The 14,961-nt window shown below is 43.5% G+C and overlaps 2 protein-coding genes across 5 annotated transcripts in view; both read right to left on the minus strand.

Moving 5' to 3' along the window:
- ADHFE1 (alcohol dehydrogenase iron containing 1) overlaps positions 1–4,605 on the minus strand; it is a 38,289-nt gene extending 33,684 nt beyond the window's left edge. For 3 of the 4 annotated variants that reach the window (XR_004425009.1, XM_033126823.1, XM_033126822.1), the window contains exon 1: positions 4,532–4,605. Coding sequence is in view for 3 of the 4 variants with exons in the window: in XM_033126823.1 (XP_032982714.1) it covers positions 4,532–4,590 (59 nt within the window). In the remaining variant the exon portion in view is untranslated. Of the gene's footprint in view, positions 1–3,936; positions 4,453–4,531 lie in introns of those variants that run through there. The other variant, XM_033126824.1, reaches the window with a different exon arrangement.
- A 1,626-nt stretch (positions 4,606–6,231) lies between these two features.
- RRS1 (ribosome biogenesis regulator 1 homolog) lies at positions 6,232–7,716 on the minus strand. Its single transcript, XM_033126948.1, has one exon. The coding sequence runs from the start codon at positions 7,608–7,610 to the stop codon at positions 6,516–6,518; it is 1,095 nt and encodes a 364-aa protein (XP_032982839.1). The 5' UTR covers positions 7,611–7,716; the 3' UTR covers positions 6,232–6,515.
- Positions 7,717–14,961: the final 7,245 nt, after the last annotated feature.

Raw genomic sequence — 14,961 nt, forward strand, 5'->3', positions numbered from 1 at the left:
ACCTTCTCTCTGTGGTCCATGGTACCTGTATGTCCCTCCCCATTAAAACTGTAATCAAACTCTGCTGCTGGTGCGCCTTTCCTGTTTCCAAATCTGCCTTGAGATTATAAATTTTGTGGTAATGAGGCAAGAGGTACCCTAGCTCACAACTTTATCTGCAGTGGCTAGCATGGGCCAGGCACAAAGTGAGCCCTAATCCTGAGTGAATGAATAAAGAAAGAAATGTAGACATTTACAATCTCTTGACCTTCTTCTCTCTTTTCCTGGTGAGCAAAGACACAGAGCCTGACCTGGGGGAGGGGAACAGACTGTGGGCTCCCCCACTTTCGTAGGATGGCCTGAAACCACCGATGGGCTTCTTTGCACCCCTCCGAGAAGCCGCAGAAGCCCGTCAGAACAAACCCCTTATCTGCCCAGCTCCTGGCTCCGGTTCAATCATTCTGGCTTCTCTCCTTGTATCACTGACAAACGGGCTGTGCTCTTGGCAAAGGCCAAGCCCTCCCCTAAATCTCAGGTGGCTCATCTACTCAAGGACACCACTACCAGCAGTCCTTCCTTCTCTCTCCTGCATCATCCAAATTTCCCTCCCAATATATCTTATCCATCAGTAGGAAACTGTCATTTTTCCCATTTTATATGAAAAAAGCAAACAACTTTCTCTTGCCTCTCTTCCTTCTCCTGATGCCGCCCCCACCTCTCTCCTTCCCTTTAGCTGACTCTCTTCAACTTCTTTTCTCTCATTGTCGCTGGGACCTCTTTCAATCAGCCTTTGCCCCATGACTCAGTGACAAGCTTACCGGGTCACCAATGCCCCCCACCTTGCTAATTTACCACTCAGTCCTCAGTTCAGGCCGCATCTTACCTGACCTGTCAGCAGGTTCACTCCTGTTCACTCCCTCCTCGCTGGAAAAACTCTTCTGTTGACCTCCAGGACACCACTCTCTGGTTTTCTTCCCACTGCACTGGCTGCTCCTGACTTTGTTTCTTTTTATGCTTGAGTCTGAATGCTGGTGGGTCCTAGGGTTCTGACTGTGGATGCTTCTCTTCTTTCCACACTTACTCCCTGAGTGACCTCACCTGTCTCATGACCTTGAGTACCTTGCCCTATCTAAAAGTGGCCACCACTTGCACAGTCAACAAGTATTTTATCATGTGGCTGCTAAAATACTCAGCCCCAGCAGACTTTCCCCAGATTAAATGTGACCCGTGATGCCATTTCCCAATTTTCCAAGACGTTTATTTAAAATCTCCCATGTTTAAATGCTTACCCTATGAAATGAATGAACACGTACAGAACAAACAAAGCACCATTTTGCTACTCCTGCTGTGACAGTGCTACTCCCCACGACTTCATTCTCAGCCCTTTCCCTCTAGTTTTAGGTTTGCCAAGGCCTTTGCTTCCACACTGTGGGGAAGATGTTGAGGAAAATTTGCCTTCACTGGCTGCTAACTTCTGTCTATTAGCTTTTGTCTGTTTCTGCATATGAGGTGATTTCTGTGCCGTGATCTGGGGTTGAATAAATTCCCCCTTTGGTCTCATTCTCCCCTGCAGGGGAGATAGGAGATGAGGTTGCAATTCCCCCTTCTGTCTTATTCCCGACAGGGGAGATATGAGAGATATTGCTTTCTGTCTGTGGCATCAGCAGATGAAATGAAAAAGTCGCCAAATTGTATCAAAATGACTTGTATTAAAATGACGTAACAGGCACATCAGCGGGCCTTGTTGCTTATCCGGATGAACTCGCCCTTCAGCCCTTCAGCCCGATGGACAACATTCATATCACTGACTGCCAAACCCTCCCGGAACTGGCGATTCCTTGAGAGGGGAGGCAGGAACACAAAACTTGGCCCTGGGGTGCATCTAAAGACATATATAAGACAGACCTCAGGTGGATTGGATTGGATTGATTGCTGTTTCAAGAGGTTGCTATTCAGAAGATTTGCTGTTTCAGGACTGCTTTCCAGGATGGGTTGTTTCAGAGTAAGAGATTGTAACTTGCCTCAATGGACAGTAGAGACTTCTTTTGTTGGTGAATTGTCATCATTCTAGCATCTTTGGGAACTTATATGCAGCTTGCAGCTTAAAGTATCAGAAGACTCCCTAACTTCTAACAACTGCAACAACAACAGCAGCAGCAGCATTCTTGGGAACTAGCAAGCAGCGGTGTGGGAGACGCCTGAGATTCTCTCCGCTACAGACCTGGCAAGGTTTTGATTTATGACTTTTCCAGGGCTGTTCTCCCCCGGTTTGGAGAGCTTTTGGCATCTACTGTAATAGTTACTATCCTATAAAGCCTACTACTGCTTTTGGATACTCCTTACTGATGTTATTTGTGTATTTAGCCAAGTGATTTTTGATCAATAGTAAACATGTTGGGATCTCTTAAACTTATATGTATGTGCACTCCTTTCACATGACATTGTTATCAACGTCTATAGTTTAGTCTTAACCATCTTTACTTTCTGTCATCAGCACATTCTGTTAATTGCCTTTGTCTTTTGCTGTTGGATATTGCTAACTAAATTGATTAGTTATTGCTAAATAAATAAATTCATCAGCCCCACTCTAGTGTGTGTCCCTCCCCTATTTTTTCCCCGCTCGTCATTACACACACGCATGGTTTCAACTGTCCGTGATACACATGGATGAGTTCTCAACTCGCTCCGGAGCTCCAGAACAATGTATTCAGTTCCCTGCTAGGTATCTTCATCCTGATATACCTGAGGCATGTCCAACTCAAAAGGCCCAAGACTGCAGGCCCAAGACTATCTTCCTTCTAAAGCTAACCCTTTTACCATCCCAATCTTGGTAAATTGCCCACCAGTTACCTGATGTTCCAGCCAGAAAGCTCAACTTCTTCTGTCTCATTGATCAGATGCAAAATCCTGCTGATTTTTACCAACTCCTCAATATTTCTCGTATCTATCCTTGTACTAGCTGCCTCTCCTTGTGCTCGAAGCCATCAATCACCTTTTAGCTGGAGCACTATAATTACCTCTAGTCTCTTCTTCACTCTACACTGCCACCACAAAGCTGTCACATAATTCTAATGATGCCACACTCCTTTGTCATGCAACCATTCCAAAAACATGTTCTACATGACACTGGTTCCAAGGGATATGAATGGTGTTGCTTAATAAAAAGAGTTCTATGATGACAGGTTTAGAACAAAGTTTAATTAAATACAGCTAACCTTTCCCCCACCACTACCAGACTTCTCAGAGCCCAGCAAGGACCAATGTATATCATGACTCTCCAAGAGGGCTATGCAGCGGTGAGCAGTTTCCCAAACCTATTTGTCCATGGAATTCTATTTTCACGGGCTTTTCAAGATATTAGTGTTTCACAGTGAGAACTATTGCCTCCATCACTTTTCATTACCCATAGGACACAATTCAAATTCCTTAGCATTGGACTGAGAACAAAGCCCGCGAATCCAGAATATCTGGGTTCAAATTATGGCTGTGCCATTTGCTTACTGTGTGACACTGAACAAATTCTTTTTTCTCCATGCCTTTATTTTTTTATCTGTAATATGAGGATATAATACAGTATTGCACAGGATTGTTGTAACGATTAGAGTTACTAGTAACAGTACGTGGTACACGTAAAGGGTGTGGAACTGTGCCTGACACCTAAGTGCCCCGTAAGTTTTATTTCCTTATTCATGGTCTTTCACCATCTGTCTTCTCCATCCTCACCTCCTCATGTGAAGGCAGGTGCAGATTTGAACTACTTTTAGATGCTGGAGCTTCATCTCTTTCCTCTGGTGCTGCTCTTCCCATGGCCTGAAATACCTTTCTAGTGTCCCCTCTCCCGTCCCCCTCGCCCCCGCTTATCTACCTCCCCGTTTGCGTGAATATTTCCATGTTTTCCCAGGCCCACTAGTGCACTTGCACAGTCAACAAGTATTTTATCATGTGGCTGCTACGTACCCGGCATTTCTAGAGGGGAAGTCTGACATGTCATAACATTTAACACGCTGTACATGCCAGGGAGTGCAGCTCCTGGTGACTTCTCACGTCCACCTTTTTCTTCCACACCCTCTGCTGCATTCCGTATAGGCCCGCCCGTTTTACAAACGCTGTCCCCTCATCGATATCCTACTAGACTTTAAACTGCTCCAGGCGCTTTCATCTTTGTATCCCCGGCACCTAGGATAGTTGGCACATAACATGCACACAACATAAATGTGTTGATGGGATACATAAATTCGTCTTGGTCACCATGTTAAGCCCTCGACTGCCTGCCGGGACGTGGGACCAGGCACTGTCCTCTCTGGGCCGTAGCTTCCTTAACCGCAGAACAGGGTGAAACCTGTCCTAGGCGCGGTGCGTGATTGCACCGCAGTGTCACAACGCGGTCCTGCACCACTTGCAGCGGGCGCGCCCGGCGTAAGACCCGTCCCCAAGCTCTTGAAAGGAACCAGAGGAAGAATGCGCGGGGCCCGGGCGGGTCACACCCAGTGGGGCTGCGTGGGCACTGCGGCACCCTCCGATCCCCTGCCCGCCCGCCGGGCCCTGCACTCACGTTGCGCGTTGCAGCTGCCTCAGCAAGTGCGCGACCCGAGAGCGGGCGGCGGCGGCCATGGCTGAGCAGGCGTCTCCCCGCGGCCCCGCCCCCTGCGCCGCCCAATCCCAGCCGTGGCCTCATCCTCCCGCCCACTCGGCAGCGTCCGTTCACCCACTATGCTAGGTGTCCTCCGCCCAAGCTTTAGCTTTCAGTGGCTCAGGACCACTTTCCCACGGGTCAAAACCTCAACTGCGGTCTCACCATCCATCTCAGAAATTGCCGTATAGATAACTGCTCCGTAGGTCTGAAGTCTCTACTTAAAACCCTCTATGTGACACGTGGGGAAAGGGAGAAACTAGGGTATTCTCTTCCCACTGATTTCCTTTCCAATGCTATTCTGCCTTCTTATTTTCAGAATTAAGACACTGTATTTAAACTTTTAACAGTAAACAAGAACCTTGCAAAAAGCCCCAGAACCCTTTTTTACAGGGCCAGTGTTGTGTCCAACTGTTAAACCAAGCAAGTCTAAAAACAAAAACAGACAATTCCCAAACAAAACAGCAACAAACCTGCCCCCAACCCCGAAGCCCCTGGCTAAGACTTTAAAAGGTTAAATGCTCTGTGGATGGCTTGGCTTTTGAAGTTGTCCAGGATTGCATTAAGGAGTTTCATCAGTAGTTAAAACTTTCCATAATTACACTATGCTTTGGGAGGGCTCAGCAGCCCAAGTGCACCTTGTCCCAGTGGCAAAGTTGATCAATGATCAACTTGGCAAAGTTCAACTTTAACTTAATCAGAAAGTCTCCTAAGATAGTAATGGCTGAGCAAGTGTTTTAAGTAACTTATTATGATATCTGAATATTTTCTTTCATAACAATTTCTAAAAGTAACTTTATAAAAATGAGAGAATACTGAAAAAAACAACAATGAATTTCCAATTTTAATTTCCTATTGTCAGATCAAACAGAGTGAAGTCCACTCAACTCTAATAGCAGCAAAAACAACCTCCCAACCCCCCCAAATCCAGGGATCTAGATCTACTATGAATCCTTTTCAGGAGATATTTTTTACAAAGTTGAGTTACTGAGGTGAATTAGGGAGAGATCCATAATAGCTAAACATTTCACCTCCTAAACAAACCAGCTCAGATGAATCAAGATGTTTCAGTATGGATTTTGTGGGTTTTCTCTTCCCCAAAACAGACCCTATTTGAACCTTTACAAATTCAGGGACATAAATGTTGACAAAGATTTAAGTATTTTCTGGATTAATGAGGATCATTACCCCGTTATTAAACTTTATCATTTATAGCAAATCAGTGTTGAAAAGCATGACTCTTTTTTTCAGACACACCAGTTACACTTTCAATATTTGATACCAAAAGAAGCATAAATTTTTCTAAACTAAGTGATCTCACTGAAATCATAATTTAGCTGTTTTGTGTTTTTTAGACAGTAAATGAAAATAATCTGTACCAGGCATTCAAATCACTGGCTTTACTTAAGATTTCTACCAATAGTCAAGAGTTAAAAGCAACATTAGATACAGATACACTTTTATTAAATAACAAGTTACTTGTAAGGCCAGTTTTGAAAATGTAATCTTTCTGTGTGCTCGACCCCTCCCAGACACACCTGCTTTGATAAATACACAAGCTTGTTAGAAAAATAATACAGAAATCAATCTAAGTCTCTGAAATATGACCCTCACACCATACACAAAGTTAAAAAATAGAATTTATTCCTAGTTTCTACCAAATTCTTTCTCTAATTTTTAAGTCGTCAACTACATCCTTTACATCTCCAGCCAAAGTATTGGTTGTGGGAAAAACATTAATTTGTAGAGTCCAACATTTACATAGACTATCTTGAGGGGAGGGCAATCCTATCCCTTCAACCTCAAGCTCAATGAAGGCAGCCCCCTTATTCTGCATCTTCCTACAGGTCCTAGAAGTTAACATTTAGTGTAGTTCTTGGTTTACAGGCAGGTCCGAGGGTGAAATTTACTTCCTCCTCTTTCCTCCTTGGTGTAGCCCTCCTTTCCTATTGCCACCCAAGCGAGGTGGTCCGGAATTCATCTTGCCGCCCAAGCCCACTTTTCTTTTCCCTCCTTGGCTGGGCGGACCCCCTTTCCTCTTGCCTCCAGGACCCTGTCGGCCTCCCTTTCTCTTGCCCTTTTGGCTCATTTTCCTTCTCTTGGCCGCCTCCTCCTGTTCATCCTCTCTCATCTGCTTATTGGTGGCTCTCGTCACGTCCAGCTGAGGCTTTTTGCTGTTCATGAGTCGCAGCATCTCCAACTGGCTGTTTTTCTCGGCTGCAAAGTCCCCGAAGAGGGGCTGAAACTTCCTCTTCTTGCCGGAGCCCCGGGGAGCCTTCTCCTTGGGCAGGCGCTCCTGGAAGCGCCCCACTGAGGCGGTGGAGACCTTGGCTACCTGCAAGGCGCGGCCCAGCTCTTTCGTACTCTGGTGTCCCGTAGGGTGCATGCCAGCCGCGCTGGGCAGCTGTGTTTTGTGAGCGCGGGCTAAGTTACGCAGCCGGTTCAGCTCGTTCTTGGCTACCCGTTCCTTCTTAGCTTGAATCCGCTTGGCGAACTGGTCCTCCAAGGGGTCCGCACTGCCGGGCACTTCGATCAGCCATTCCTTGGTATCGTCGCGGGCGCGCTGGTAGCCCCAGCGCCGCCGCCACTGGCCGCTCACCTCGTCCCACACCAGATTGGTCTTCTTCTTGGGACGGATGCCCTTTAGGCGCGCGAACTGCTGCCATCGTGTAAGCGGCCGGGGCCGGGGCACCGGCTTCTCGCGCGGCAGGCGAGTGGTGGGCTCCGGCAGCTGCGCCACCAGCGCCTCCTCCACGCGCTCCGTGGGCAGCTGCCACAGCTGGTTGATGAGCAGCTGCGTGTTGTCCCGCGCCAAGGCCCGCAGTTCGGCCTCCGGCGAGGGTCCCCCGCGCAGCCCAGTGGGGGGGTTCCGGTCCAAAGCCAGCAGGTTACCCAGGTCGAACTCCAGCTCCAGCTCTTTGTGCACCGTGATGCGCTGCAGCTTCTCTGCCTCGTCCCGCTCCGCCTTTGCCAGCAGCTCCTCTACACTCTGGCCCTCCATAGTTTCGGCTGGGCTCACTCGCTCCAGGAAACCAGTTCAAATAACTTCTCCACCAGCGCCGGCTAAAACTAAGGCAACACAACCACGTGCGACCACCCAGACGCTCGCCCCGGAAGAGAAAGCTTCACTTCCGGAGCAACCGGAACTGGTGCACAATCCGGGCTACTCCAGGAAAGGCCGGCAGAGGACGGTGTTGGAGAGCAGATGGCATTCTTGGTGGCGCTTTTGGCTCGAGTCCAGATGGAGGCGGAGCTGGCAGGTGGGGCGGCGCAAATTCCTGGGGCCACATGTTGTGAGGTTCCGGAGCGACTCTGTCACGATTTCAGTGAAAGTGCGTTCTCAAGATGTTTAGCTAGACACATTATTTCACCAGACCCGCTCATCAGGGTCGTGGGCTTGGAACGAGACAAATGATTTCACCGGAGCCCCGACCCGTTCATGGGGGTCGTGGGTTTGGGCCAGGAAAGACACTTTGCACAGATGCAGGTGAAGCTAAGTGTAGAAGACTTGGTTTGCTTTGGGAGTGAGCGGGCTTACAGACCGCCCTGAGTGGGCGCGAGTGTCCGCCCCCCTCAGCTTGCTGAACGCCGGTAGCCCGGAGCCCGGCTCACATCCTCTCCTGACGGTGGCAAAAGAGCAACCGGCTCTGTGGTTCCACTGCCTGGGTTCCAATCCTGACTGCCCGTGTTTGACCTTCACCTTTAACTTGTTTGGGCCTGATGTAAAACCTGTAACCTCCTCAGGGCTGTTACAGAGATAAATGGGTTAATATGCCCCCCAAGGGAGTTTAGACCAGGGCCTGGAATATGTAAGTGCTCGATAAATGTTAGCTAAATACCAGCTATTATTTAATCTTCATAATGGCTCTGGGAGCTTAGCCAAAGAGGCAGTCTTAAACAGTGATTAAACACCAGGTTCTTGAGTCAGACTACCTAGAATCAGATCTAGGTTTACTATACCTACCTTGGACAGGTTGTTTAACCTAAGTTGTGATAACTTGTTATCATAAGTTTCCGGTACACGGTAAGCACTCAATAAATCTTAGCTGTTGTTATTCACCATATTCCTCTAATGACAAAGGAAGGCTCAGAGAGGTAAAATGACTTGTCTAAGGTTATACAACTAGGAAATCTGGCAGCAGGAGGTAGCTTACTCAAGGCTTTAGGACTACATACATATTCTCTGTAATGTCTTCCAGGCTCTCCATACTTTAAAAGTGCTCTCTGGATCAGCATTATAGCACCGGCGGGGAGTTTGTTAGAAAGGCACAATTTCTGGCCTCACCCCAGATGTAATAATTCAGAACCTTCATTTTAGTAAGATCTTTAGGTGATGAGCATGTATAATCAAATTTGGGAGGCACTACAGACTTGGCGCTGGTTGTGTGGTTTACAGGTTTTATTTTCCTTTCAAGGGAGGTTGGGCGTAGTAAAGGGAGTTATGCTGGAGAATTAACCTATAGATATGGACATAATATCCATTAGGAAATAAATTCAGTTGAGTTCCTCTTAGGGCTTTAGATTCAGCCTCATCTGTCATACCTGTCCCGAGTTTGGTCTCCTCTTGAACTCACTGTCTTTCCTCCAATCTCCTTTGTTCATTTACTCATAAACCATTTAATGAGCACATTTTATGCTTCAGGCATTGTGCTAGAATCTTCTTTCTTTCTCTTTTCTAAAAGGGTTTTAAGATTTGCCAGGGTTTTCTGAGCCTTTACCTTAACACTCAGCGCCAAGTCTGTAATATCTCATCCCCTGAACCAAGGCCGGGTCAATGACCAGAGTAGGTAACTGCTGTTAACCTTAAAGCTTCGGGGATTTGCTGTAGGAGGGAGTTAAGGACATTGACAGTTGCTCTGGACCTGGCTTAGCTTCTGATTCACTCATTCATTTAACAAACATTTGAATGACTACGATGTTCCAGACATTAGATGCAAAGATTATTGAGACGTTATGGAACAGTGGGGAAGAAAGAAAGGTAAAGAGAAATTTACCATATGGCATGATTGGGCTTTTAATAGGAAGTGCAACTATGTAGGATTTAGCTCCTCTGTCAATATTCTGAGTTAGGAAAAAAAGCGCAGATGTCAACAGGTCTTGAATGGTATGAATTCTCACTGGATGAAATGCTATTTGGTTTGAATCATACAGGTCAGCTCTCAATTGGACTCTACTTGTTTTATGTTCAATAGGGTTTTTTTTTATTCCAAGTGGAATTCAATTTCCTTGATGACTAGAGACTGATTTTTACTCACTTTGCTGAGCATAGTGCTGGATACGTAATAGGTATTTAATACATGATTGCTTGAAAAAATAAGCTTATTAAATAGACTTTTCTAAATTAAAAAAGGATTGATGTTGGCTATGTTAGATTTAAGGTAAACAAAACTATTAAAATTGGAAATTAATGCTTTAAAAAAAATCTTACTGAGACAAATAGGTAAGTGGAGGTCTCTAGCTTGCATTTGTATCATCTTTATGTTAGGCAAGTTTGTGCAGTGTCAAGAAAAAGAGGGATGTGCAAATATACGTGAAATTATTTTAACAGTACAGCAAAAGGTCGCACATATTGTCTTTTCCCTTTGCCTTTTCTCTTTGTTGGTTGCCCTTCTTCTTTTTGTCTCATAATGCAGACAGATCTCTAGTTTGGTCATCAGATCCTCCGTGTTTTCTCTTTATACCTGCTGTCTATGCCATTTCATCCCGTCTCATGGTGTCAGCTGCCTTTATTGTGTAGGTGGTTCTTAGAGGTACATCTCTATCCCTTTCCTTTTCAGAGCTTTAGGCTGAAATCTCCAATCACTTGCTGGGTATTTCCACTGTAAACTCAGTATGTTTAAGGCTACATAACATCCATTCACTTCTTTTTCCCCAAAAAATGTTCATAGAAGGCCTTTCATGCCCAAGATACTGTGCTGGACATTGGAAATACAATGGTTAGTAACAATAGGCTCAGTTGGTGTTATTGTCATTCTAGTCTAGTAACTTAGGCTTGAAACTATGACATCATTCTTGACTTTTCTCTTTCCATCTCCCAGTCCATCCAGGTAGAAAGTCCTGTTAAATTTGTCCTTGTGTATATTGTACCGTTTCTGTTCCCACTAGCAGGACCTTACCTCTAGACAGGGTCTATTCATTGGCTTCTCTAGATCCTCCCTCTCCACTCTGCTCTCTGCCCCTAGCTTCCAGATGGGTGCCACCAGCAGGAGATCTGAGAGTGTGACGAGAGTAAGGTAAAGCGCTGTGTGCCCCCAGCCCTCTGCAGATTGCTGTGGACTGGCTCGTTCCTCTAAAAGGCCATAATTCCAATCAGGCAGCACTCTCCACCCTCTTCTACCTCCTGTAACTACTTCCCTGGTTCTTGTAGGCCTTAGAATAGACACAGCTCTTGCTATTATAGCACTCTTCTTTTTGAGTTTCCTTAAACTATGCCCACATCTTTGTAATATTCCCTTTGTTGATCTTTCTTAAATTACCCAGATTGACTGCTACCTGTTTTCCTGCGTGGACCCTCACTGATACCCAGGGAGCTAACCCAGCAGCATCCCAACAGTTTCCTGCCTCCATTCTCTCTAGAGGACAGTCCTGAAGATTTATCTTCTACAGATCTGGCCAAGTCACTTTTCTCAAAAGCTGCCTTCTCTGCCTAACAAAATGTGATTGTACTTGGTCTCGGATGTTCATGATCCGGCCCCAAACAACTCTTTGTACTCACATGGCATATAGTGCTCTTTATGCTTATTTTCCAAATATTTCTTCCCCGTTCCTATTTTCCATCAACTGCCTTTCTGCAACCTTAAAAACATTCCTTAAAAAAGGCAAATATGAGGTGCAGGAAAGAAGAAGCAATCATTATATTTTTGTAGTAACTATTGTGAAGGTTTCCATTAACAAAAGTGAACCTATAGGGAGATTCCCCTGCCCCCAAAATCCCCCCTTCAACCAGGGACAAGAAGGGTAAAGATACGAAGGTAATACCTTTCCCATTTCCACAAAACATAACTACTTTGGTCAGTAAAACATTTTTGTAAGCAATTTCTCATTCTTTTGATACTGCATTAACTTAGATTTAGTTTCTAACGTTTCTCAGTTGCTCATTTTTGGTAGCGGAAGTTGTTAGGGATGATTCAACCATTTTTTCAGCATAGTTGTTTTGAGTATTTTTGTCTAGGAAATTCAATGTGCCAGTAATTTGATAAAGTAGTAGAAAATGGCCCTTAAAACGCTTTCATTATTCACATAGTTCATTTTTACTGATTTATCATTTTAACTTGGGAGTACTGGCAGAAAAGATTTAATTTTGAAAATTTCTGAATCATAAACAAAATCTGTGTATTCATGTATTTCAGTTTTAGTCAGAAACTGTACAAAATCCATTATTTTATGTTTAAAAGGAACAAAGAAGGTATAGCATTAAGATTTTGTGTAGTTAATATAGAAGCAGATAAAAACAAACAAACAAACAAAACTCCCAAACATTGTACTTTTGCCTAGAAAGTACTTTGGATTTTAGGATAGTAAAAATGATGATAGCATTTGGGAATTGACTTGTTTTGCTCTCTATAAAATACACAATGGTTTCTGGTTATTAAAGATTGGCAAATGCAGTTTTCTTTATTTGCCAAAATCTTATCACCACCTGTAAGATAGGTAAATACTGGCTAATAGTTTTCATTCATAAGGCTTTATCACCGAATCCCAAGGGGATGAGATTGATATTAGGCTTTCAATTTTACTTCTATAAGGAGTTTAATATAAAATGAAGTATTGATATAAAAAGGAAAGCTGAAGTTCCAGAATTCTAGGGATGTTTACACTCAAAGAACCCAATAACAGAAAATGTTGATCTGTTTATTAAATTATCATTTTCTATTATATTTTAATTTGTGAAAGTAAAATTGCAATCAGTAAGAAATCCTTTTGTGTTTTTCCTAATAAAAGTGAACAAGTTTTATAAATAACTTTAGAGTGATTTACTCTAGGTTAGGCAACTGAGTCCTGAATACCTTCCCCTCAGGAAAGCAACTTCGTTGTCACACAGCCTTCAGTTTGTATTTGTAATCATAGATCATGTGTGAACATACGAGGTCTGACAATTACGTTTGTGAACTTTGTTGCAATGATGTTGCTAAACTTTTTGGATATCAGAGGGATTATTCATTATGAATTTGTACCAATTGGACACACAGTTAACCAAGTTTACTATTTGAAAGTGCTGAAAAGACTGTGTGAAAAAATTAGACGAAAACAATCTGAACTTTTTGCCAACATTTCATGGCTCTTGCATCACGACAATGTACCAGCTCACACGGCACTGTCTGTGAGGGAGTTTGTAGGCAGTAAACAAATAACTGCATTGAAACACCCTCCCTACTCACCTGATCTGGCCCCCAATGACCTTTTTCTTTACCAGAAGATAAAGGAAATATTGAAAGGAAGACATTTTGATGACATTCAGGACGTCAAGGGTAATATGATGGCAGCTCTGATGGCCATTCCAGAAAAAGAGTTCCAAAATTGCTTTGAAGGGTGGACTAGGCACTGGCATCGATGCACAGCTTCCCAAGTGGAGTACTTCAAAGGTGACCGTAGTGATATTTAGCAATGAGATATGTAGCACTTATTCTAGGATGAAGTCACAAAATTAATTGTCAGACCTCATATACTAATCAAATTTTTCTTTTAAATTTCCCACATAAGCAACATTAATAATACACAGGAAATTACTGCTATTCCAAATAAACATTAATTTTTCGCCCCTCTTAACCAAGAATTGTTTCTAAACATTATTTTTTTAGAGCACATCTATGAAAAATATGAATAGAAATGCTAACAGTATGAACACATATATGGTAAATTCTGTAGCCAACACTTTTCTTTTTCCAGGTGTTTTAACTTGACAAAGGAAGACAGTAAAGGAAAGAACCTCTTGGTGCCAAGTAGGTGTGTCGTTGTATTTTGTCAGCATCCAAGAGAGCACTGCAGTCCCATCTAGTCCGTGCCACTTGTAAGGTGCAAGGTCCAGTTGGCTGTGGTGTGTGTACTTTCCCCCAAAGCCTAAATAGGACTTACTATTTAGAATGTATAAATAATGTTACTGGTATTTTCCAGTACTTATTTCACTTACCTCATTAGCTAAGATAGTGTGAATTTTCATTTGGGGAAGTTGACTTCTTATGATGGGTCCCCCAGGGTCCCTTCTCTGGAAAGCCTGTGATTTCAGAGGAGATGCAGTTTAGGTCTCAGACTTCAGTATACACATATCATCTAAAAAATGAAGAGTTTTGACTGGGTGCTTTTATGATTCAACTGTATGATCCCTTTGTTAAAAATCTGTGCTGTTCAAGTGCACCAATATTATTTTCTTATAAAGTGCTTTCTTTCCTGGTTGTTGATTAAAGTTTTTGACTAATATATCCCATTTTACAAACCTCCCCCTCTTCCTGAGTCATTTATCTCATTTCCTAGACTGGTTGTGTGACTCCACGTAGTGAAACAGTTCTCTGCGTGTACAAGGCGACTGACTGCAGAGTGCTAATCAGTTTTTAATACCATGGAGGCTGATTATTGTTTTTCCTAGGTTATTCAGGATGCTTTTTTCTTTACTTACCATTAAACTACTTTGAGAATTGGAAGGTAGGATAGAGAATGAGCAAGGTTTAGTTCATTGTACAATTTGTTAGTTCTGGAAAAATGTCTTATAGGGAAGAAGGTAGAAGATATATTTATAAAATATTTATTAAAATAGTTCTATTTATAAAGTCAGATCTGAGAATGAAAGATTGTAGATTGGCATTATGTGTGTCTTTCTTGACCCAAACTCTAGACTAATAATATTCTTTGATTATTACAGTTGTAGAAAAGTTTTAAAGAATGATTCAAAATTAACTGCCTCAGTAAAATTGGGGCAGTTTTGTGATTTTTAGTTTGGAGTTGCGTCAGAGAAAGCTAGTGAGAGAATTTTAACATAAGGAAGGTAAGGTAGAATAAAATATAATAACATAGATAGTATGGTTAGTAATCATAATTCCGAGAATGAGTCGTAGGTAGTGATTTCTGGCTTGATTTACCTGGGGACAAATTCCCCAAGGGAGCATCCCCTCATCTGAAAAATGGACTGACATTATTTCTCAATTTTAGAGTTCTGTGAATCAGAGATAAATTATTCCAACACACTTTTGCAAAGAGCCCTAGAAGGGTGGTCAGGAGACCAGTTCCGGCTCCATCTCTGCCACTCTGTCGTGCGTTGGCTTTGGTAAGTCGCTTCACCTCTCTAGGTGTCAGTTTCCTTATCTCCAAGGTGAGCTTCACTAGCTTCTCTCTCTGCCTTTTCTAGCTCTGTGTAGCATTCT

Source organism: Rhinolophus ferrumequinum, chromosome 14 (genome assembly GCF_004115265.2).
Source record: "Rhinolophus ferrumequinum isolate MPI-CBG mRhiFer1 chromosome 14, mRhiFer1_v1.p, whole genome shotgun sequence".
In the NCBI taxonomy this organism is placed as follows: Eukaryota; Metazoa; Chordata; class Mammalia; order Chiroptera; family Rhinolophidae; genus Rhinolophus; species Rhinolophus ferrumequinum.